General features: G+C 53.0%; 1 protein-coding gene across 1 annotated transcript in view; it reads right to left on the bottom strand.

Moving 5' to 3' along the window:
- The window catches only part of LOC110193114 (very long-chain specific acyl-CoA dehydrogenase, mitochondrial-like), a 29589-nt gene extending 7292 nt beyond the window's left edge, over positions 1–22297 (bottom strand). The window contains exons 1-18 of the mRNA XM_020964714.2: positions 22116–22297; positions 21412–21526; positions 21131–21267; positions 20368–20471; positions 19514–19650; positions 17603–17858; positions 17454–17518; positions 16525–16659; positions 15848–15992; positions 14616–14745; positions 12856–12981; positions 11165–11363; positions 8670–8774; positions 4884–4970; positions 3958–4020; positions 2493–2594; positions 2161–2258; positions 907–979 (exon numbers count right to left, since the gene is read on the bottom strand). Of these exons, the coding sequence (XP_020820373.2) occupies positions 907–979; positions 2161–2258; positions 2493–2594; positions 3958–4020; positions 4884–4970; positions 8670–8774; positions 11165–11363; positions 12856–12981; positions 14616–14745; positions 15848–15992; positions 16525–16659; positions 17454–17518; positions 17603–17858; positions 19514–19650; positions 20368–20471; positions 21131–21267; positions 21412–21526; positions 22116–22297 (2259 nt within the window). The remainder of the gene's footprint in view (positions 1–906; positions 980–2160; positions 2259–2492; positions 2595–3957; positions 4021–4883; positions 4971–8669; positions 8775–11164; positions 11364–12855; positions 12982–14615; positions 14746–15847; positions 15993–16524; positions 16660–17453; positions 17519–17602; positions 17859–19513; positions 19651–20367; positions 20472–21130; positions 21268–21411; positions 21527–22115) is intronic.
- Positions 22298–24777: the final 2480 nt, after the last annotated feature.

Here is a 24777-nt window from a genome sequence, read left to right as displayed (position 1 = left end):
TTTCCAGGTTCCCCCATCACTGTTCAGTGATGAAAGCCTGTAGACTCCTGACGACCAAGCGGGGGACTCTGTACCAGCCCACACTTCCCCAAGTGCAATTGGGCTTCCAACTGGGTGATGGCAGCGCCTTCCTACCAAGCCAGAGGTCGTCTTCATGGCTCATTAGCCCAACTCTGTCCTTGTCCCCCATGTCTCACAGAGACCCTAGAGCTTGCTTTGCACACCCAGAGCAAAGAGGGATTACTGCTGTGTTAATTAAGGAGATGAATCCTAAACATGATCAAATGCATATTAAAGCAAGGGTGGTGTAAGAAAAAAGAATCCAGAGAGTATGGTAGAGAGTGGTAAAAACCGAGGAATAGATTCAGGGGCATGATGGCCACACCAATGACCTGAAATGGATGGAGGAAGCACTGTGTGGGCCTTGAATGTCTGCACAAGTGAGTGCGCATTCCAAGCTGGACTCAGCATTCTCCTTCCCTGAGGCGGTGTGCCAGGGCTTACAACTAGCCTTATCTTCTCCTCCTCTGAGTCTCCCCTGCCAAGCCTCCACGGATGGCCTCCAAAACACCAACATGGATGTTGAGGAGAATTCAGGATTGGAGAAGAGGCTAGCCAGGAGGGGACAGTGTTCTAGAGGGGCTGACCTTGGAACGGTGGGGGAGGGCTCTCAATCCCTGGCCTGATCCATGGCAGGGGCAGAAGTCACCAAGGAAGCAGCTAGCATGCATTTGGAAAGCTTGGACAGAGCTCAGGAGATGGCTTTAGATTCAGGGGTGTGGAAAGGGTGATACAGGTGAGTTATCTAGCTCCAGTCAGCCACATGGGCCTGCCAGGCTTTCCTGGTCTGGTTGGGAAGATCCCAATCTTGTTCAGAAGCTGCCCCATGGCTAAAGAAAATCTTACCAGGCCTGCAGTGTCCAACAGGTGTCCACTGACCACTCCATCCAGGGAAATGCCTGTTGGTATCCATATTATGCTGGAAGAAGAAAACAAGGATTAAATCAGCTCTGGCAGGCTCCTGTCATGGGTCATCCAGATTAATTCCATCAGGTAAATCAAGGCAGGCTCCGAAGCTTCTCAGGATCCAACTCAGATCTTGGAGTCTCCTATAGCAGAGCAGCTCCCTAAAGTCTCACCTACTCTATAGTGTCTAACTGAGGCGGAACCAGCCTGAATCAGCCCAGGGGCAGGGAGTGGAAAGGGTGAGCTTGGCCTGCCTCAGCCAGGGTTCATAAGTAGTGGTTGAAATGGGTCTCCTCCTAGGGGTGCCCATGATGAGGAGGCAGAGCTGCGATGAGGGTGAGGCCAGAGGAGGGGGGCATAGAGCCTGGAAGGTAGGATGAATCCATGCTAGAGACACCCTGGCTCCTTGAAGCAGAAGGTGGAAAGCCAGCTCTAGGTTAAGAAACACTTGTTTAGTGGAAGTTTAGCTAAGAAGAGGTCCAGGGGTTTGCATTTCTCTAAATCTTAGAAATTGTCCATTATTTTATTACTAACTAGAGGTTAGTTAATAATTTATGCCATTATTTTAATAGTTAATTTTTTATGGGAAAAACTGAGCTATTCTTTCCCAGAATTGTGTGTTGATTCCCACCCTCTATTATCCCAAGGCAGATGGTGCCGATCTCTCAGATACAAAACTACTATAGTTGTCCGTGTGTAAACATCTTCCCCCTACAAGCCGGGAGACTGCGAGGACGGGGACTGTGCCTTATTCTGTCTCTGGTCTCTACCACTCAAGTACGCATTGAAAATAGTGAGGGCTTAAGAAATGTTTTATGGATTGAATTCATCTTTCATTAGACTGTAAGCCACATGAGGACAGGCTCAGTATGGTGCTTGCTAAGTGGGTGGGGTGACATGTTAACAGCTAGCAGCCACCCATGAGGATGAGCTCTTTTTAAAGGGCTTACATGATGTTTTCTGTTCCATAGTATCCAGCCCCAGGGCCCGAGGTCTTCCCTGAGCAGAGAGGGGCCCTTTTCTCTCATTTTTGTCCTTGCCTCCACAGGGTCTGAGGTGTGTGCTGTGGGCTCTGACCCCTGAAAGGCAGAGGGGAGTGCCTTCCACTCCACACCATCTCTGCCAAACCCAGCTGCCAGGTGGATGGAGACAGTGGCAAACTAGTGCCAGCCGTGCCAGCTGCGCCAGCCCTACCGTTTTGCTCTGAGGCCAAGTTCAGTGAAAAGGACTGAAGAATTGTTCAAGGGGTCTTCCAAGGTGTGTTGAAGCTCCTGTAGTTGGGCCCCCGCGTGCTAATGGATGTAATGAAAACAGGAACAGAAATCAAGCTCCTTGAATGTGGGCCTCCTCTGAAATCTTTGCCCATCTTTGGTCTCCCGTGCCTGGCACGCAGTGAGAGCATACACATGCTCCTTGATAGGTGCACATTCACACGGACCCTCCAGGTCCTCTAGGGGAGGGGGCGCTTCACCCCAGGAGCTTTGCACACTGAGGAAATGACCGGGAGGGCCAAGAGCACGAGTTACCTGCAGACCTGCCAAAGCTACGAATATCTGGAGGATGTCATTGGTACCCTCGAGAATGCGGAAGATTCGAAGATCCCTCATGATGCACTCTACTCCGGCTTTCTGAGGGAAGAAAGGGGGATCTTAGAGAGAGGAGTGGGCCTGCCCTGCCTTTCTGAGACCCCTCTGATTGCCACAGCCCGGGCCCTGGAGAAGCCCAGATTGGGGGAAGGGGTGCCCATTCCCCTCCTCCTGGGTCTGGACCTTTTCCCCACCTCCCAAAGGTGGCCAAGTGACCCAGGCTCAGAGGGACAGTGGAGGGAGGGGAATCGGCTCTTTAGCCAAGTGCCTTTCCCTGTTGTGCCACGAGAAACCACCATTTGTGGGCCCTGCTTGGGCTCTGAGCACTGACTCCCTCCCCTCTCCAGGAAGTTATCACCTCATTTTGTGATTTCTGCCTTCTCTCTAGGAAGCAGCAGAAGCAGCAGCAGCAGCAGCAGCAGCAGAATCCCTGGGGAGGCTGTCAGGCTGGGAATTTGGGCACCAGCCTTCAGACAGGGTCGCGCCAAGGGCAGCCTGCCATTGGAGGCCCAACGTCCTCTTCCCTGTTGCTCTGAGGTTCTAGCCACTCCCCATTCTGGAGCTTCCTGACTTCTTTGGGGACCAGCTTCAGTCTGGACAGCTAATTGCTCGCTCCCTGTTCTTTGCTTGTGGCTTGAGAACCCAGTTCCCTTCCCAGGGGCTCTCGACCTCACCTCCTTTGGGGCCTTCTTGGCTTCCCAGCAGACCAGACCTTGGCCTGATGTCTGGGCCCTGACTCCTGGTCCTTCCCTTCGTGGAAGCTTGGGCCACCTCCCTGGGTTGTCCATCCCCATAGCTCCCAGTCAGTGCCCTCCCCCCTCCCCCCCAGCCCAGTCCACTTTTCTAGGGCTCTTGTGGGAAGGAAGGGTTCTCTTCCATGAGCCTAACCTGGCTTCTTTGCAGCTGCCCCCTCCGGTGTCTGCTGTCAGGGGCCAAGCAGGACAAGCAGGCCTTGGCCACATGAAACCTGCCCTACCCCAGGCGGGCTATGCCCAGTGCCTTAGAGATCTCTGGCCTCCCAGCCCAGCCATCCTGGCCCCTCAGGGCTTGTCCTCAATGCTGCCCTCTGAGGCAGCACCAAGATGGTCACTGACATGTCACCTCCTCGCACACATAACATGTGTACCAGCACACATGTGTACACATGCACACATGTGAACTGCATGCACAAGTGAGTATACACACCCAGAGAGAATTCTGTGTCTGCTCATCTTGTCTTGTGAGGGCTGGTGAGCCAAGATGGATGGTGGATTGCGGTATGGCTCTATGGACGTGTGCACCTGGGCACACGTGTGTGTGTGTGTGTGTGTGTGTGTGTGTGTGTGTGTGTGTGTGTGTACAGAAAAGCAAAGGAGTCATCCTTCCCTGCCACTGTGTCTGCTGGCAGAGGGGTTCAGAGCTTCACCTTCATGTAGCCAGCTCCTCCAAGGATCTGAATGCACTCATCGGTGACTTCCCAGGAGGCCTCCTGAGCAAACAAACAAGTCCATCGGGGGTCAATGAGCCTGGACGCTGCTGCAATGGATAGGGCATGACAAGCTGCCCACTTCCTCTGCCCACCCCTGCACCCTGGGCTCAGCCTCCCAGTCCCACATGCCCCTGAGGCTGCTTTGCCCTGACTCTCTTCCGGCCTGACCCTCTTAGAAAAAGGCCCTGGCTGGTCTTCCCAGCCACACCCCCCCACCCCCGCCGGGTTGTCTGGGGTGGGGGCAGGGAGGGGTCATCCTGCCCTTTCCAAACGCAGTCTATAGGTCAGTGTAGAGCTGGCAGCTCTACTGAGACATCTGCCAGCTCAAAGTCACCCTCCAAAGCCTCCGGTCATCTGGTCCAACCCTCTCATCTTTTGGATGACAAACATGAGGCTGGAGGTGAAATGATTTGCTCAAGGTCATGTAGGAAATAAGTGACAGATCCGGGATTTGAATCCAGATCCTGGGACTTGCTGGAAATCCAGTCCCCCTTGTGGGAAAATGGAAAAGAGATTTTCCTTAAGTGGGGGAATCCCTCCCTCTGACCCATTAGCCTGAAACCTCATGATTGAGTCTCCTCCTGGGCACCAGTGGTCCTTAGACCCGTTTCTCTGGCCTTGCACCCCAGACTAGCCCAGGGCTCTCTCCCTCAGAGGCCCTTGGTCTATGGCTGCTCTGCCTTGGGCTCTCCCTGTAAGGAGAGCCTGTGGATGGGCAGGGGCCTTGTAGGTAGGCTGGTCTCCATGGGACAGGGCCCTTCTGAGGGGAGATGCCGTGCCTTTGTTTCCCTGGCAGTCCCTATGGCCCACAAAAAGCATCAGTGACAGAGTGAGTCCTGCCCATCACGAGCAAATATACTCACAGAAGCAAAAATCTTGCTGATGGCTGCTTCCAGATGGAAATCTGAGACTTTCATGTCCATGTTCCCACTGATCATATAAGCCATTGACTGTGGGAGAAGAGCACATTTGCCTCAGAGTGTCAACTGTGGGCTGATGAATGCGTGGTAAAGTGCCAAGCAAGCTCTGACTCTGAGACCTTGAGATCTTGGCAGGGTCTCAGGGCATCAGGTCCAACCCAGACCCATTGAGAATCCTCGAGGCCACCATGACCCAGAGAAAGGTGGTCCACTGTGGCCTGAAGGTGCCCTCCAGGGAGGGGGGCCCTCTGCCCCCTCTTGGGACAGCAGTCAGTCCCCTTCTCTGGAGCCCAGGTCTGCCTATCTACACCTCCTCTGGCTGCTGCTGGTTGTTCCCTCTGAAGCCAGTCAGGACAAGGCTGACCCTTTCCTGAAGGACAGTCCTACACAGACCAGAGCATGGCCCTCTTGTGTCCCAAGGCTTCACTTCTCTCTGACAAATATGACAGTTGGGAAAGGTCTAGCGCAAGACTTGGGGAACTTTTAAAAAGAAGTTTAGTGACACTAAATCACAGAGAAAAAAAACTGAGGTCCATATAAATAGAAAGCCAGTGATTTTTTTTAAAGGTACCTGATTTCCAAGGTAAGGAAATGGAATATGAAACAGTATTTGAGAAACACAACATATAATCCAATAGATTTCTCTTTTTTTCAATTTTATTTTCAGTTCCAGATTCTCTCCTTCCTCCCCACCTCTCCTACCCATGGTGAAGGTAAGAAAAACAGAACCCACTACAAAAACATGGAGTCATACACAACAGATTCTCACATTAGCCACTTCCAAAAAAAAAAGACAGAAAGAAGGAAGGAAAGGAGGGAGGGAGGGAAGGAAAGAGGGAGGGAGGAAGGAAAGAAGGGAGGGAGGGAGGGAGGGAGGAAAGGAAGGACAGAGGGAGGAAGAGAAGGATGAGGAAAAGAAGGAAGAGGAAGGAAGGAAGGAAGGAAGGAAGGAAGGAAGGAAGGAAGGAAGGAAGGAAGGGAGGGAGGGAGGGAGGAAAGAAGGAAGGGAGGGAGGAAGGGAGGAAGGGAGGGAGGGGGAGGGAAGGAGAGATGGAGGAGGGAAGGGAGAAAGGAAGGAAAGAAAGAACATGTACTTTGATCTGCACCCTCAGTCCAACTGATGGACCTGATAATCTGATGTATTTCAACTTAAAATCAATTAAGTAAGGTAGTTAGGAGGAGGAGAGGGAGAGAGAGACAGAAACAGATGAGGGGGGAGATGAGAGAGACACAGAGAAGGAGGGAGAGGGAGGGGAGAAAGGGGAGTAGAGGGGGGAAGAGAAAGAGAGAAGAGAAGAGAAGAGAAGAGAAAGAGAGAAGAGAAGAAGAGAAGAGAAGAGAAGAGAAGAGAAGAGAAGAGAAGGAAGGGAGAGAGAGAGAGAGAGAGAGAGAGAGAGAGAGAGAGAGAGAGAGAGAGAGAGAGAGAGAGAGAGAGGAAGAGAGTTAAGTGAGAGATGGAAGGGAGAGGAAGAGTTTTAAGTGAGAGATGAAAGGGAGAGGGCGGGAGAAGGAGAGAGCTAGTTGGGGATGGAGAAGAGAGACAGAAAGTGGAGACAGAAGTGATAGACGCGAGAGACAGGCTGGGAAGCAGAGACAGAGGTGTAGCCAGAGGAGGGCGCTCCCAGAGGGCGTACACAAAGAAAAAAGGCAGAAGGAAGAGAAAGCAAAGGCGCTTGCTGCGGCTTCTGGGCGATTGTGTTTCTTTCTCCATCTTTCTAGCACTTTGCCGCTTAATTCCATGTGTTCACAGCCCTGCGGCCTCAGGTCGTGGCATGCTGGTGTATGCTGCATTTCTCAGGTCAGGCAGCAGAAGCAGGGCAGAGCCCTTGCTGCTAGACCTCCAGAGGCTGCCACCCTGTTGGACCTCTAGGCTTGCTATGGCTCCCAATCTCCCTCCATCATCGGTCAAGAGCTATGCCTGATGTGCCCATTTTTGCCAGATTGTGCCACCGGGGAAAAAAGGCCAATGTGTGATGGGATCACAGAAGTGTGGTGATGGAGGTAGCTTCTGGGGCCCCTGAGGCCTCCCTGTTTCTGGTCAGGCAGCCCTTTGGGTCTGGCCATCCCGGCCTGAGTCTTTTCTTCTTCAGCCGCTCATCACTTCGTTGCTATGGGGCCTAAGCTTCAGGCCTTTCCCCATCCTGGCCACCTCCTCTGGGCATTCTCAGCTTCTCAACATCCTGCTTCCCCATGGTGCCCAGAATTGATCACAGTCCTCTTGATGAGGTCTGACTTTCGAGGGCTGAGGACAGCAGGAACGTCATCTCCATGGTCTTAGCAGCTCAGTCCCTCTGAATGCAGCTCAGGACTGAATTTCTTTTTGGGGCTGCCAGAGGGCTCTGCTGAATCATCCGGAACTGGCAGTTCATTCAGACCCCCAGATCTTCTTCAGCTGACCTGCACATACTTCCACAAACTTGGCCTTGAGAGGTGAACTTCTTGAGCCCAAGTGAAAGGCTTTACATTGCTCCTTACTGGTTTGATCTCATTAGCTTTGGCCCATTAGCCCAGCGGTTGAAGACCTTTTGGATCCTGCCCATAATTCAGACTGTTGGCTGCCCTCCAAATTTTGCGTCGCTGAAGTTTGTTACACACGCTCTCTTTGCCTGTGTCCAAATCACGGACAAAAACGTCAAACATGGCGGAGACCCGAGGCACTCCTCTTTAGACCTGGTCCTAGGCTGACATCAAGGTGCCAATGGCTACCCTTCATGACCCTTCCGGGCATCTCATCCCCCCAACCAGCGTGCTTTGAGAGAGTCGAGGTGAGCTCCGGCCATCACACCCCTGGGTCTATCTGCTTAGTCACCGTGCCAAAGGAGGACACCAGGCTTGTGTGGCATGTCTGCTCTCTGTGATGGCTGCTTCCTTTTCGGGGAGCATCTCTTTAAAATAGCTTCTAGAATTCTGGGTGTCACAGTCACGCTTCCTAACCCAGAGGTGGTAAGCTGTAGTGTCTTCCCTTTTTGGAAAAGCGGGATGACCTTTCCCCGCTCTCTACAGACCTCTAGAGGTCACTGACCAACCCTGGGCACGTGCATGGACAGCTCTTCCTGTGCCTTGAGGCTGTGTGGTTCACCTGCTCTGGTCACCTTCTCCTCTACCCGACTGGGTTCTTCAGACATTCCTCCTTTGCTGCCTCTGTGTCTCCATCCATCCATGCTCTTCTCTCCCCCTGGCATCTCCTTCCCTCCACCCTCTCTGTGCAATCTCTACCAAAAGACCCCCAACTATCCTTCAAGCCCCTTCCAGGAACCATTCTGGTCTCCCCCAGTCAGAAGCACCCACCCTCCCATGGCCCTTGCCAACTCCTCTTGGGCACCCTCCTCCTGCCTTGGGCCAGCCATCTGCATCCCTGCCTCATCGCCCCATCTCAAGTGAGAGCTCCGTGAGGTCGGGGGGGGCGGGGTTCTGCACATCATAGAAGTGGAATAAAGAGTTGTGAAGACAGTGCGTGCTGCTGGACTACCCTGTCCCCACGCCCTTGCCCCCTCCAGGTCCTGCCCCTTTCTGGAGGGTCTTACAGCATTAGAATGTAAACTGTTTGAAGGCAGGGGTGTCTTCTGCATTTGTATCCCCAGCACTTGGTTAGTAAGTGCTTAATAAATCCTTTTTCAGTCGGTCAGTCCATCAAATATCCTGGGATGCACGTTCTTTAAAAAAAAAATCTCTTGGTGTGAAAACCACATATCCCCACCTCCCGGTGTCTGTGGCTGTTTGGGCTCTTACCTCGGTGACACAGTGATACATAGCCATGTGGGCCAGCTTGTCCTGGATGATCCCATAGTTGCGGATTTCTTTTCCAAACTGTTTCTGTTTGGCAGCATGGTTAGCCTGGCATCCGAGGAGAGAGAGCAAAGGGGAGGATAAGGAAAGGGAGCCCCCTCAGAGGCTGGGGGCCAAGAAGTGAGTGGCCTGTCCGAGGAGCAGCTCTCTCCCTGGGTATTCCAGGTGGCATGCATTTATCTGAGACGATTACCCTAGAGGGAGAGTCGCTGGGGGGACCTGGCCACCCCTGGCCGATGTGGACCTAGAATGAGTGATGCCTAGGACTTAGGGAGGGACTTTGTGGGCCAGGGAAATAGAGTATTATCATCCCACCTTTATGGAGGACCTGATCTGGGTCACCCAGCTGGTAAGTGGCTCTAGCAGGCCCAGGAGGCTGGGTCTCCTGGCTATTGGCACATGGCACCACCCACTAAAAAATGAATAAGCCCAAGGAGTCACTCAGTAGGACCGCACCCTGAGCAGCCTCTTTCTCTAAAGTGCTGGTATGCCATTGCTCAGTCTTAGCGCCTTGTACACAGCTGTTGTTCGGTCATTTTCAGTTGCATCTGACTCTTCCTGACCTCATTTGGGGTCTTCTTGGCAAAGATACTGGAGTGGTTTGCCATGTCATTCTCCAGCTCATCTTACAGATGAGGAAACTGAGGCAAACAGGGTGAAGGGATTTCCCCAGGGTCACCCCTGTAAAGTAGGGTGGGCAAGGATCACCACCCCCATTCTGCAGAAGAGGAAGCCAGGCTGAGGGAGCAGTGGCTACCCCAGCAGTGACAGCTAGTGAGGGTTAGCACCTGAAGGTTCCTAGTCCTAGCTACACGGCCCAGTGTACGGCTGAGCACCAGATGGTCACAGGGCATGCCCCTCGCCCGCAGGGACAGAGCTGGGTGTGCTGCCTCTTCACATCTCTACGCCACATTGGCTTGAGGAGGGGTAAAGCAGAGGCTGTGAAGGGTGAGTGGAAGGAGAGGGCAGAGAGTCTTCCACCTGTGTGTCTGCCAGCTCAGAGCAGGAGAGACACGTCCGGCAGTGGAGTGGACCACTGGCCTGAGCAGCAGTGCGAGAGTTTGAGCCCCCACCCCATGCCCCAGTGACTCATAGAATCACAATGTTCAAGTTGGCTTGGATCTTGGTGGCCCCAGTCCGATGCCCAATGGCAAAGGAGCCCCATCTCTAGTGTACCTGACCAGAGGCCGTCCAGCCTTCCCTGGAAGATCCCTAGGGATGGGGAGCCCACCATTTCCTCAGGCCTCCCATTGCACTCTGGCACAGTTCTCATAGAGAGGAAGTTTCGCCTCCCATTACCCTAAATTCAGCTCTTTGTGGCTTTCCAACTTGGCTCCTGGTCCTTGGAGGCCATGCAGGAGGAGCCCAGTCCCTTTTCTGTGTAGTACCAACGTGGCCTCTGGTCCTCGGAAGCCGTGCAGGAGAAGTCTAGTCCCTTTTCTGGGCAGCACCAATGTGGCTCCTGGTCCTCGGAGGCCACACAGGAGAAGCCCAGTCCCTTTTCTGGGCAGCACCACTGTGGCTCCTGGTCCTCGGAGGCCACGCAGGAGAAGCCCAGTCCCTTTTCTGGGCAGCACCAACGTGGCTCCTGGTCCTCGGAGGCCACGCAGGAGAAGCCTAGTCCCTTTTCTGGGCAGCACCAACGTGGCTCCTGGTCCTCGGAGGCCACGCAGGAGAAGCCTAGTCCCTTTTCTGGGCAGCACCAACGTGGCTCCTGGTCCTCGGAGGCCACGCAGGAGAAGCCTAGTCCTTTTCTGGGCAGCACCAACGTGGCTCCTGGTCCTCGGAGGCCACGCAGGAGAAGCCTAGTCCCTTTTCTGGGCAGCACCAACGTGGCTCCTGGTCCTCGGAGGCCACGCAGGAGAAGCCTAGTCCCTTTTCTGGGCAGCACCAATGTGGCTCCTGGTCCTCGGAGGCCATGCAGGAGAAGTCTAATTCCTTTTCTGGGCAGCAGCTCTTTGGAGACATGGGAACAGCTGCCGTGCCCGACTCTTCTCTTCTCCAGGCCACACACTCCCACTTCCTTCAGTGGGTCCTTCAATGACAGGGCCTCAGGGTCCCTCCCTTTCCTTCATCTAAACTTGAATCCTCCCAGCTGCAGTTTTCAGGCTTGGGGTCCAGAAGCAGTGAGCATTCCCCTCAAGTCAAGATGACTCAGGGGTCTACCTTCAAGCCTGTTTATGTCAGCTGTCAGAATTGACCTAAGGAGGAGTCAGAGGACTGAGGCTCCGCTTCCAGCTCCGTCTTGAGCCTCTGCCTTCTCCTCTTAAAGTGGAGGGCTGTGCTCACTGACCTCTGAGGTTCTGTCCAGCTCTGACTCCCATGCCTCACATGTCATGCTAATGTCCCGATTGTCCCCCGGGGGGGGTGCACTTCTACTCCCTCCCAGCAGTGCCTGACTGGCCCGGACCTTCACGACTGACGGCCCACCAGCTCACTGCTTTCTCGATCACTCTGCGCATGGTGCCTGCCAGGGTGGAGACTGTCCCAAAGCGGCTGTTGTTGAGGACATTCATGGTGACCTTGAAGCCATTCCCAAAGCCCCCCAGTACGTTTTCAGCGGGCACATTCACATTGTCGAAGGAGACTGAGGTGGTGCTGGAGGCCTTGATGCCCATCTTTTCCTCCGGTGGGCCACTGAGAAAAAACAAGCACACATTTTCCCCAAGCTAACCCCTTCTCTCCCCTCTTCTTCCCTCCTACAAACCTGTCAAGCCCGGTAACTATTTCCCCACAAGACCTCTGTCTCCATTTATCCATAATTCCTCCACAATTATTGTGTCTACATGGCACAAAGTGGGAGACTGGTATTTTGTCTAGCTAACGAGTATAGACAGACAACCCATAATTCCAAGTCTGAAGGGTAGAGTTCTTTCAATGATTAAATGATTCCCTTTCGTGGTCTACATCCATCCAACGATTTCTCTAATTTTCCAGGTCCATTTCATTGTATGGGTTTGACTAGACCCACACAACTTGGAGGTAGGTGGGGGCCAAAATTAAAATGGGATAAACTTCTTCGGGCCACAGACAGGTTTTTAGTGGCTCACTTTCCAAGTAAGGGTATAATTAATGATTAAACTATTTTGCAAATAAACTATATTTTTAGAAAGGGGAATTTCAATTAATATCAATTAATTACACTTATTAAGATTTTTACTTATCATGAAATCACATTAATGTTAAAAAAAATTACTTTGCTAAGTGGCACAAGTTTTAATACATTTTTCAGGTTTTCTTACTGTTTACATTTAGTAACAACTGAAAATGCAGAGAAAAGATAGGATTCTCATTCCTCAGACTAGAGACCAGCTGACAATGGTTGGTTACTGTGGGTCATGTAACCAACAGGAGAGAGGGAGCAGTGGGCACCCACCCGCCAAGTTACATGATGGGCAGAACGGTGACTGGAAGGTGGGTTAAGCAGGGCACGGACAAAGTACGCGTTCCAGTTTTACTTTCTTTTACATCCTCTACGCTGTTTGTCAGCCGCCTAAAATCCTTTGGCGGCCTGCAGCCCATATGGGGTGCAGGCCTGGGTTAGACACAGGGCCTTGATGCCAAGGGCTGCCAGGCCAGGAAAGCCTTAGGTTTAAGTGACCCACACATATTTTCCAATGGCCAACAAAGGCCCTTGGAGTCTGAGCTAGGTTCTGAGCTCTTGGCCGTCCGTGCTCACCCTGTTTTGTCCCCATAATTATAGATGGAATGATTGTTCAGCTCCCCACAGAACATGCTCAACACTTCTGTTCTACAGTATGTGAGGCTCTCCCTCTGGTGTGATCTTCCTACCCCCAGCATCCCCACGGAAAGGCAGAGAAGACAGGGATATGGGGTTCGATGTAGAGGGGCCTCTGTGGGGGAAGTGGGTTATATGGACGTCTTCCTGTAATTTCAGGGAGAATCAAATGTTTTTCTGTCTATACAATGGACTGAAGACCTTCATCTCCTCAACTTTCATGGAAAAGAGAAAAGCAGGACATTACCTCACAAGCCTCCATTCTGTCCCCCAAATATGACTGCCCCATTCCGCTGGCATACACATCTCTAAAATGCGTCAGAGCTAGCCTAGGCAGACCACAGCCTCTGAGAGAAGGCCAACACCGGGGGATTCTGAGGATGGTCCTACCTGGTCACGCCCTCAAATTCTTTTTCTACAATGAAGGCTGAGATTTTTCCATGTTCTTCTCCTGTGGTCACATCTTTCACTTTTGTCTTGGCAAATACCGTAAAGACATCGGCTACCCCGCCATTGCTTGGATGCAAGAATATTGTTGCAGTCAGCCTTACGTACTCTTCTTCTTCCTCTCCCCTCTCTTCCTCCTCTTCCTCCTTTTCCTCCTCTCTCTCTTCCTTCTCTTTCCTCTCTCTCTCTCCTCTCTCTCTCTCTCTTCCTCCTCTCTTCCTCCTCTCTCTCTTCCTCCTCTTCCTCTCCACTCTCTTCCTCCTCTTCCTCTTCTTCCTCTTCTCTCTTTTCCCCCTCTCCCCCTTTTCCTCTTCTTCTTCCTCTCCTCTTCTCTCTCTCTCTCTTCCTCTCTTCCCTCTCCTCCTCTTCCTCCTTCCTCCTCCCTCCCTTCCTCCTCTTCCTCTTCCCTCTCTTCCTCCTCTCTCTTCTCCCTCCTTCTCCCCTCTCTCTTCCTCCTCCTCCTCTCCCCACTTTCCTCCTCCTTTCTCCTGTGCACCATTCTTAGAATGCTAGCTAAAGCAGTCAGAGCGCTGTCTTTCCCACGCATTAGACCCATCCACCTCATCGCTCTGCCAGCCATTCAGAGAGGCTTTACCCCACACACACACTCCCCACCACGCTCTGCGAGGCTGCTTCTTGCCCCACCTGGACCTGCCAGTGCGCCCACGGGAAGAGCTGATCTCAGGGTAAAGGAACCAGGGGCCAGGCTGGCAACAGATACGGGCCAAAACAATTCCCAGCGGATGACTTAGTGATTCCGCAAGCACAGAAGCTGAGGGCTCTGAGGTAGAGTCCTAGATGAGGGAGTTTGGCAGGCAAGGGCAGTTTAGGGAAGGTAGGGGCAGATGGGGGGACACATGGGGGTTGCTGATGGGGAGCTGGCCCTGAGCCTGCTGCCCTGGGGGCCTCCCTGAGACTCTGAGGGGAATCATTTCACTTGCAGTGCCTGAAATCCCTCCATGGGGGCTAGCTCGTGCCTCCTTCTAGGAGGCATCATAGGGCCTTGGTCCAGTCCATCCCTTCTGAAATCATCTGTACTATAGGGATGGGTGCTTTGACCTCGTGGTCTGAAAGAGGAAAGGGAGATAAGCAATTCTGGAGCATGGAAATGATACTGGGGAAGGCCCTGTACATTGCAGGGGGCTTGGGGCAGCGTGAGGTCACTGGGAGTCTGAGGGTCCCCAGGAGTACGGGGTGATAAGCATTTATTAAGTGCTTACTATATACCAGGCATTGTGCTAAGCACTTTATAAGTATTATCCTGTTTGAGCCTCAAAATTCTGCAAAGGTGGGGGCTGTTATCCCCATTTTACAGATGAGTAAACTGAGGCAAGCAGCAGTTAAGTGACTTGCCCAGGGACATACATCTAATAGGCATCTGAGGCCAAATCTGAACTCAGGTCTTCCCGTCTTCAGGCCCAGCAGTCTACCCACTGTGCTAGGAGTGCAGGAAAGAGCAGGAATGAGGATCCCAGAGAGGTCAGATTCTCCTGTGTGAGTTTGGGTGAGTTCCTTCCTGCTCTCGCCTTCAGCTTCCTCTCCCTCAGACTGAGGGCTATGGGCTCGTGGCCTCTGTGGTCCCCGCCTCCCCAAGAGCCCTGACCCGGAGAAGTCCGTCCCCTCTCTGCCAGCCTGCTCGCGAAGCACCGGTGACCTCCCTGACAGCCCTGAAAGGCCCCTGATGCCCTCTGAAGGGGCCTCACCTGATCCACATTTTGCTACCATTCAGGGTATAGAATTTCCCACACTGGCTGACCTCAGCCATGGTCCAGATGGAGGCTGCATCTGAGCCACTGGTTGGCTCCGTCAGGCAGAAAGCCGCCAGAGACCTCCCTTTCAATACGCAGATGAGAGGGATCAGTATTCACCCTGTGAAGGTACAGAGCTTCCCCGCCCAGGGACTGGCCTACAGTGGGGGGGGGGCCGCTACTGCCCAAGGGGGCCTCCTCTCAGCCCCCTAACCCCCTGGTCTTCTGGGCATTTGGGAGTTGTGTGCCCACGCAGCCAGGGGCCCTCAAGTGTTAGGGGCGCCTGGTGTTTCAGTCTCCAAGGCTGAAGAATCCCAGGGAGGTGTTTGGGAGTTCTGGACCAGCCCATCAGTAGCAAAAGGGCCATTGCTGTCTCTTTGGCTGAGGGTACAGTGGGTCCACAGGCCTTGATGCGTTCTGGGAGTTTGGGCTGGCCTCTCTGGCTGGTCAGCAGGGAGCGTCCAGCTTTTTCCTGTGGCTATGTGTAAACCAGGGAGATGCTCCCAGGGAATGAAGAGCTGGCTGGGGGTGAGAGTTAGCCAAGGCCAGACCATGGAGGGCAGCTGGTCAAGGCTCAGCAGCTGCTTGGCAAGAGGCCGGGCTGCTTCTTCGGGGCACTCCTGAAGGCTGGTGCTTGGCCACCTTTGCCTTGGACTGGAATACTGAGTGGACCTTAGACAATCAGGGCTGCATTCCTGAAGGTGTGCCTGAGGTCCATGCCATCACTCACTCAGCTATCCCCCCACTCACCAAAGCTTTACTGAGCCCTTACTATGTGCAAAGAGCCACAGGAGGTGCCGTGGGGCATATGTGTGGTTCCTGCCCTCAGTGAGCTTACACTCTAGCTGGGGATCTCAGACTTAGTACAGCAGTTTGGGGCTGGGAGGCTGGCTTTCTGGCCACTGGGGTGGTCGTGGGGCTTCCCGTAGGAAGCGTGGACAGGACTAGACCGTGCAGGAAGGAGGGGATAAGTGCTCCAAGTAGGGAGGCAAGCACAGGTGAAGGGGAACACTTGGAGGGAGTGAAGCGTGTTTGTGTGGAGCTCTTTGGCAAGTAATGGGAGCAAAGGCTGGAAAAGTAGGTTGGGGCCAGAGTGCAGAGGCCTCAAATGCTGGGCTGAGATCCTCTGGACGTGGAGGAGACGAGGGGAGCGAGGACTGGGCTAGAAGAGAGGGCAGGCTCCTCACCAGAGGCCAGGTCAGGCAGGTATTTCTCTTTCTGATGCTTGTCTCCAAACAGCAGGATCCCCTTAAAGCTGCTGGACTGATGGGCCCCAAGAGTGACGCCCACGGCCAGGTCATGCCAGCCCAGGATCTCCACCATGCGTGCATACTGCCAGACAGGGATGGCGACAGAAATGTTACGGGACTCCGCCAGGAAGATGGGGCGTGGACCCCAGCATGGCCGAGGGGGAAGGGGGGTGTAACCTTTCAGACTCTGTCTCACCTGCTCTGGGAGGGGACAAGGGGGGCTCCCACCTGGCTGGGGGGAGGGGAGAGGGAAGGGGACCACAGGGAAAGCTTCAGCTTGGCTTTGGGGTGCCCTTTTCCTCTTTACACCTCAGCTTCCTCATCTAGAAGTGAGAATGTTGGACCACATACCCCTGAGCTTCTCAAGCTCAAAATTTGGGACCCTCAGGGCTCAGAGCACACTGACAACTGGAAGCACCTTCCAAATCAGTGGGACCCTGAAGCCTGGGAGCTCCCCTCCCATGCTCCCCTCCTAAGCGGAGGCTCTGCCTCCAAAATAGAAATGGCTGCTTTGGAGGCCTCCGCATTCTTACTCTGCCCATACCCTTTTCCCCCCTCACCCGGGTGTCTGTCAGCCCCATGTCCCCCTCCCACATGCCCTTCTCCCCCCTCACCTGGGTGTCTGTGAGCCCCAAGCCTCCTAGGTTTTCGGGCACCTGTAACCCAAACATTTTCAGCTCTTTGAGCCCTTGTAGGGTTTTTGCCTGGACTTTTTCATTCTTGTCATTCCAATTTGGATCATTAACCTCCTTCAAAGATACAATTTTAAATAGTTGATGAGACTGAGACACCCCATAAACCCTGTGGAAGAGTCAGAAGCTTGGGAGCCCCTTGCTTTGGGAGCCACCTCATCTGTGAAATGGGCTGAATACGGCTGCCGCAGAGCTGGGAGGCACTATCAGCAGAGAATGGTCTTCTCCTGACCTTGCCTTCCTCCTCTGCCTCGTCCCCCACCCCCAGCCGGCTTGCTCAGCCTACCTAGTATTAGAGAATGCTGATGCCCAACCCAAGGCTGGACCCACTTTTCACAAGTGACTTAACAGTTTCAACAACAGAGCAAAGGGCATTGCTTTATTGCATCTCCTGATCACGGTTAAGAGCACATGGAGTGGGGGCAGCCAGGTGGTGCAGTGGATAGAGCACTGGCCCTGAAGTCAGGAGAAGCTGAGTTCAAATCTGACCTCAGACATATAACACTTACTAGCTATGTGACCCTGGGCAAGTCACTTAACCCCAACTGCCTAAAAAAGGGGGGAAAAAAGAGCACAGGGGGTCTCAGTTTCCCTCTCCGTGCTATGGGCCCCTCATATTAGCTGCCCTTCATGAGTCCAGGGGCCTCTGCCCTGGGCCTTCTCTCTCCGCCCGCCATCTTACATCTGTCCCATCAGACTAGCCGTTCCCCACTCCCCTGGCCAGGCAGAGCAGGGACGTCTAGGACAGCAGCTGTTGAAGCCCATGACTCACTCAGCACCCTGTAGAAGCCAGGCCCCCCTAATTTCCTCCTTGGGGAGCAAAGAGCCTGGGTGTGCCGGGTAGCACTCACCTCAAAAAAGCGGTTGCAGGGCTCATACAGTGTCTTCAGGAATGAAGTCTGTTCCTCACTGAGAACTAGGGGAGAACAGAGAACCTGCCCCGGCCTCTAAGGTCCTGCCACTTGGGGCACTTGGCTCAGGGGGCCACTCCAGGTCCTACCTGAAGGGAAGAGGAACATGTTGTCCGCAACAATTTTTCCCTTGAAAATGTTCGCCACGAAGGAGGTTGATTCCTGAGTGATGGGAGATGAAGTGGGGGAAAGGAGGACAGAAAGAGGGGGAAGGGCCGATGTTTTTAAATTTACCAAGAGAGGCCTGAAGAGCCCCAAAGCCTCCTGGTACACGGGAGGAGTGAAGAACCACAGCCTTGGGCCAGGTCTGAATTCTAGTCCCCTGGCCTGAGCCCCCAACCATCCCTACCGTGGCCTACAGGCAAAGCCAAAACCAGGACGATTTTCACCTAGGGCAAAAACAGTAGTTAAGAAAGTGCTGGATTGAGGTCTATTCACCCCGCTGTTAGGTCTGGGCCTCCAGATGAAATTTCCCAAGTGGGGCATTGGGCTTCAGGGGCCCAGACTTCAGCAAGCACCTGGTGGCCTCTCTTCTGCTGGGTGACCGCTGGGTTCTACAACCAGCAGACCCCAGGGCCGATGGGCTCCCACCCGGCAGATGACGCTCCAAGCCAGGCACTTCAGCCATCTTCTTCCAGGCTTCACTTGAGGGCTCCCACAAAGAAAGGCGCAGGGCAGGCAGGCTCCTCACCTTCCCCCCAGCTCAGCGAGCCCATCATTTGCTCTCCTCTCAGCTTCTCACTGAAACCATCATCTATTGTCCCCCCACCCCACCTCGGTCATCCTCCCTCCTGTCTCAAGGGGCTTTTCCCCTCACCTGCTTTCTTCCTTCCATCCCTACCCCCGCATTCTTACTTGGATACTTCAACGTACATGAGAAAGTGTCCTCACACAATCTGCCCTCCATAACACCTCATCTCAACTGGCACCATGAGGCTGCATGGCCTATTGGCTAAAGGACCAGCCTTGGAAAGACCTTGGGGAGACCTGAGCTGCCTCTGACCCCCACTGGCTGTGCGACCCTGGGTAAGTCGCTCCCTCTCAGGGTCCCTCACAGAGCCACTGTGGCTCTGCATTGGTGGGTGGACTTTGTACACTGGGACTTCCCTTGTAAATGGATGGAGCTTCATCTATTGAGTTTAGACCAAGGAGAAAAAGAGACTAGAGTCAATGTCCACACTGGTAATGGGATTTTTAAAACAGGCTCATTGGTTTCCTAGCAAAGGGGTGAGATGTATGGGTAACTCACCTTCACTTTAGAAAAGTCTGTTGTCTTGTGTGTTGTGGAATGAAAAGGAGAAATTAGTCTGTTGGAGAAAAGCATGAAATTCAGCTAAGACTAGAGAGGGGTACAGAAACAGGCCCTCACATGGTGAGCCTTTCCAGAGCAGCAGTCCAGGTGCCCCAGAACCCAGATTTCCACAGCTGGACGGGACCTAAGAGGACATCTCTTTCAACTCCAATTTGGCAAGAAATCGGCCCATCTTCAACAAATGGTCACTGCTTGAATACTGGCCCTGGGGGGGGGGACTCACTACCTTCCCTGGTAGCCCATTCCCATAACTAAAGGCCAAACTTTGGTCAGAAGATTGTAGATTTGGGCCTCAAAGAGACCTTGGATCATCTAATCTGGGAGTTCTTATCCTGGAGTCTATAGACCACCACTGAGTCTATGGATCAGTTTTTGGCAGGGAGGGCATCCATGAATTTGTATGGGGAAAATGATGATCTGCCCTTGGCTTCCTTTGTAATCTTTTGTGTTTTATTTTATGCCTTTTAAAACATGATTCTGAGAAGGATGGGGTCCAACAGCTTGGCCAGCCTGCAAGCCCAAGGGGCCCATGGCAGACAAAGGTCTTACTTTTCTGAGGCTCATGAACATCCATGATATGGACAGAGTGCAGAGGAGGAAGCAGCAATGTCGGATCTGACCTTGGGTGCTAGGACTCTTAGTGCTATCGCCACTGTATCACGCCATCTCCTTGGGTCAGCTGGCTAACCCAGGCGTAGGGCCAGCGCTCTGAGGAGCTAGGGGCCAACGGCACAAGTCTGCCTAAGAAGCACCTACGCTTCGCTGCCCGTCGCCTCCACCCAATGATGACCACTGCTGGCAAGTGCCTGGGCCACAGGAGGTTAACTGCAGGAATTGTGGGGACTGCGTGAGCCACACTGACTCCATCTTGGGACTCAATTCAGGAGCTAGCCCCAAATCCCTTCTCTTCAGCTATAGGTCTGGTCCAATGTCCGTCCTGTGAGAAAACTGGATTCAGTTAGAGGAAATGAGAGCCAATTTCATTGCATCGTTTGAACCTCGCCCTGCACGACTGGGGAGCTTGACCCCCCTCCCTGCTGCTTAGAGACCCTACACCAAGGACCTGGGTTACGCTGGTCCAGACTGGTGCAAGGGCTTTCCTCTCAGTTACACATCTCAAGCAAGCCATGTGGCTTATCTGAAAACTGGCCGTGGCCTGATCAATCACTTATTGGCTCCATGTTGCTTTTGTGGAATATGGAAATTGGGGGGATGGAACACCTCTTTTTCTGATGGCCAGGAATTGCACCTGTTCATTTTCTCCCTCCCAACGTGGAGAGCCCCTAATCTTTATTCCAATTAGAAATCAGATTACCTCATCCTGGATGTGGCTTTCTATTCTTTCTTTTAATGCATAAACATCTGTCTCCCCCTGTATTCAGGGTCCTGTGCCAAGCTGAGGAGACCTGGCCCCAGTTTACTGAGCCATTGGCAGGCATTACTTAATAAATCTATAGTTCCGGAAACTCAAACCTGTGTTTCCTCAGTCATTTCAATCAATCCACACACATAACACTCAGGGACCAGTGAGGTTTGCCTCACTCAGCAGATGGCAGCAGAGAAACACTAGGGGCAGGATCTGGCGAATAGGCAGTTTCCACTGGTTGCCAAAAAGATAGCAGGATAGGGGCAGGACCGAGAGGAATCTGAGGACACGGGCTGGGGGTAGAGGATGTCTGTGGAGCCCCAATTTGGGGAAGCCAAGGGGCACCTCCCAGTAGCTCCAGACACCCTCTGAGAATCTGACAAGGAGCCATGTTTTCCCCGATCCCGGGACACATTGGCTTTCAGAGGCAAGTTCCAGGAATTCAGCCCATCCCAAAGCAGAGATGCCATAGAACAGGCTCCCACTCGCTGTCTCCAAGGAGCATTTTCTTTTCCTAGAATGTGAAGAGTGCTCAAGTGGGAGGGGTCTCAGACTTGCTTTGCTGGGCATCATAGGGCAGGACCAAGGGTAACGTCCAGTAAAGCCCAGCTGGATGTCAGCCAGTGAATGGGGTTAGTGTGGTGCCATGAGGGGCAAGATATTGCCTTTGGGGTCAGACGCCCAGATCAAATTCCGCCTGTGTGATATTAGGCAAGTCCCAAGGTGTCTAGCATTCTCTTTCTTCTTAAAACAAGCTGTTTTATGAATATCTGTTGTTTTTACATAATCTGCATTTCCCAATGCATCCTTCCCCATTTCCAGAGAGGTGCCCCTTAGAATGAAGAACAGAGGAGAGGGGAGAAAGGTCAGCAAAGCCAAGCAACATCTCCTGAAAAAGCCTGCCATGATGCACAGCGTCCCGCAGCCTTAGCCCCCCACCTCTGCAGAGGAGGGGAGCTACGCTTGAGGACGATGTCGTGCTTTAGTGCTCCTCCGGGACCTTTTTCTTCCGTGGGTCTCCCCTCGCAGCCCTCCCCCACACTGCACCTGAAAGGCAGCATGGACAGCGTGCTGCGCTGGAGGGCAGAAACACTTGGGTTCACGTCCTGTCTCAGACACCTGCTAGGTGACCCTAGTGGGCAGGATCCCTGACCTCTCGGAGGGGAGGTGACCGCAGCTCTCAGATGGGCTCCATGACCTCTGAGGACCCTTCGAGCTACGGGTCTGTGCTCTGCGATCCGGGGCGCTGTCCAGATGCTGAAGAGGGAGAGACGGTGGATGACCACTGGCTGCCAAAGTGGAGTCCCTTCCAGCTCCGAGGGGCTGGGACCCTGGCTATTGGGTGTGGAGGGAAGAAAGGATGACAGCAGGCGATATTGATGGAACTCTCTTAATTTTACGATGTGCTTTCTACACATTGGGCCGCTAGGGGGCGCCACAGTGCACAGAGCACCAGGCTCCAGAGTCAGGAAGACTCATCTGCCTACGTTCAAATCGAGCCTCAGACACTTACTAGCGCAGTGACCCTGGGCGAGTCGCTTCACCCTGTTTGCCTCACTTTCCTCACAAATGAGCTGGAGAAAGAAATGGCCAACCACTCTAGTATCTCTGCCAAGAAAACCCCACAAGGGATCACAAAGAGTTCGACACGACTGAAAACCGACTGCACAACAACAATTCTATACACTATCTTAATGTGAGGCTCGTAAGTGCACGGCGAGGTAGGTGTTGCTAGTCAACCTATTTTACAGAGGAGTAAACTGAGACGGAGAGAGACTAAATAACTCAGCTCTTACTGAGGCAGGATTCAAACCCAAGCCTTACTGGCTCCAAGGCTAATAAAATGAAGCTCACTAGGGTTGGACAGGGTTCAAAACCGTCTTTATAAGCACAAGATGGGAGAAGGACGGCGTAACAAGCCCACCATGAGGCAATGAGGGTGCTGGAGATGGGGACGCCGAAGCCCAGGAGCAGGGGGAGCCGCTCCGAGGCTTCCTGGCCAGGCACGAGGAGGTGATCTTCCCCTGAACCTGTCCTGGTCAGGCTGTGTGCCAGGGAGCGGTCACCCACAGGAGGGCGACTGACGTAGGGAAGGGAGCATAGCATGGTGAGGAGAGGCGGGAGTGGGGAGAGAGAGAGAGAGGAGAGGGGAAGAGAGAAACAGAGGGAGAGAGGGAGGGCGGAGGAGAGAGAGAGAGAGGGGAGGGGAGAGGGGAGGGAGGAGGAGAGAGAGACAGAGGAGAGGGGAAGAGAGAAAGAGAGGGAGAAAGGGAGAGGGGGAGAAAGAGAAAGAGAGAGAGGAGGGAGGAGGAGAGAGAGACAGAGGAGAGGGGAAGAGAGAAACAGAGGAGGGAGAGGAGATAGAGAGGAGGGTGGAGAAGAGAGAGAGAGGAGAGAGAGAGAGGAGAGAGAGAGAGAGAGAGAGAGAGAGGAGAGAGAGAGAGAGAGAGAGAGAGAGAGGAGGGGGAGAGAGGGGAGGGAGGAGGAGAGAGAGACAGAGGAGAGGGGAAGAGAGAAAGAGAGGGAGAGAGGGAGAGGGGGAGAAAGAGAGAGAGGAGGGGGAGAGAGGGGAGGGAGAAGGAGAGAGACAGAGGAGAGGGGAAAAGAGGGAGAGAAGGAGAGGGGCAGAAAAAGAGAGAGAGAGGAGGGAGGAGGAGAGAGAGACAGAGACAGAGAGACAGACAGTGACAGAAACAGAGAAATAGAGAGGATGCCTTCGAGTTCTTGGGGTTCTAGTGCCAACATGCGCAGCCAACATTAAGTGGCTTTGAGCAAGATGCTTCACTCCACTGAGCCCCAGTTGCCTGCTCCGTGAGGAGAGGAAGGGTGCCAGCTTTTGCACCAGCTGCTACACAAACGTCCACCGAGGCATAGCTCATAAACTGCACAGGGCCAGACGAATGCCAGCGCTGTGTTGGGTCGGGGAGGAGCAAGGAAGAGCTTGAGGAGAAAAGAGGGGCTGCCGAGCCTTCCTTCCTCCACCTTAGCCGGGCCTCCCCCAGAGGCCTGTGGTCAGTTCTGGGCACCAGGAGGGCCAGCCCTGGGGGTCGTGCCTTCTAGGCATCAGTTGAAAGCACCTTTGTGTAGTCACCCAGAGAAGAAAAGATGGGCAGAGGGAACATTGTCTTCCCGTGTGTTCCGGGGATCAGGCTTGTTCTGGTCGGCCCCGGGGGGGTGGGGGAAGACAGGAGCAGTAAGAGGCAGGCATAGGGGCTCCCCCAAAAGGAACTGGCATCCCTGGGAGGCTGGAGGGTTCCCCGCAGAGACCGGACACTTCCTTCGGGAGATCGTAGGAGGTGATTTTTTTTTTTCAGGCACTCAGACTCAAGACTCTGAGGCCCCCTTCAACTGGGTAATCCTGTGATTCTGTGAGAATCACTGATTCAGAGTTGGAGGACAGAGAGGAGTTGAGTGTAAGCCGCTTCAGGGTGGGTGCTTTGGCCCTCAAAGCCCAGGCCCTGGCACGGGCCCCTCTGAGATTCATCCCACAAGCTTGTGGTCTTCCAGTCCAATCTATCAGTCACAGCCAAGAAAACTGAGGTCCAGAGAGGGGAAGGGGTTGGTCTGCCCAGGGTCACACAGATGAGAGCCTTTTGCCAGGGTTCAAACACAAGCCTCCTGAATCCTGGCTCTGCCACTGACTGGCCAGGTGCCCTTTGGCAAGCACATTACCTTCCTCTGCCTCAGTTTCTTTCTCTGTAAAGAGGGATAATCCAACTGGCCCTCACTGTCTTGTAGGAGCCCTAGGGGAGAAGTGCTTGACTGAACTTGCAATATTATGGAAATGTGATTTATTATTTGTTTACTTTTAAAACCAAAGTTTCAAGAGGCACCATTATCAGAATCAGAAATTCTCAGGAAAACTGGAAACGCCTGTAAAGTGGATCTTATCCAACCCAAACCTGTAAAAGAAGCCCCCTGGCCTATGCCTGCCCACCTGGGAGGGGCCATTCAGCCTTGGCCTAAAGGCCCAGGTTTGTGTCCAGTTCTCAGTAAAGTTATCAAGTTTCCCTGAGTAAAAAGCTGGAGCAGAATATATTATGCGTCAGCTGAAGGGAAAAAAGCAGGGGTAGCAATTCTGATCTCAGACAAAGCAAAAGCAAAAATAGATCTAATCAAAAGAGATAAGGAAGAAAACTACATTCTGCTAAAAGGCACCATAGACAATGAAGTAATATCATTACTAAATATATATGCACCAAATGGTATAGCATCCAAATTCTTACAGGACAAGTTCAGGGAGTTACAGGAAGAAATAGACAGCAAAACTATACTAGTGGGGGACCTGAACCTCCCCCTGTCAGCACTAGATAAGTCTAACCACAAAATAAACAAGAAGTTTAAGGAGGTGAATAGAACATTAGAAAAGTTAGGTATGATAGACCTCTGGAGAAAACTGAATGGGGATAGAAAGGAATATACTTTTTTCTCGCAGTACATGGCACATACACAAAAATTGACCATGTACTAGGGCATAAAAACCTCACAATCCAATGCAGAAAGGCAGAAATATTAAATGCATCCTTTTCAGATCATGCATGATAAAATATATTATATGTAATAAACGGCCATGGAAAGATAGATTA

This window comes from Phascolarctos cinereus, unplaced genomic scaffold (genome assembly GCF_003287225.1).
Source record: "Phascolarctos cinereus isolate Bilbo 61053 unplaced genomic scaffold, phaCin_HiC Scaffold_7;HRSCAF=346, whole genome shotgun sequence".
Taxonomy (NCBI): domain Eukaryota; kingdom Metazoa; phylum Chordata; class Mammalia; order Diprotodontia; family Phascolarctidae; genus Phascolarctos; species Phascolarctos cinereus.
Note: the sequence above shows the minus strand (reverse complement) of the source record. Positions and strands in the feature narration are given on the sequence as shown.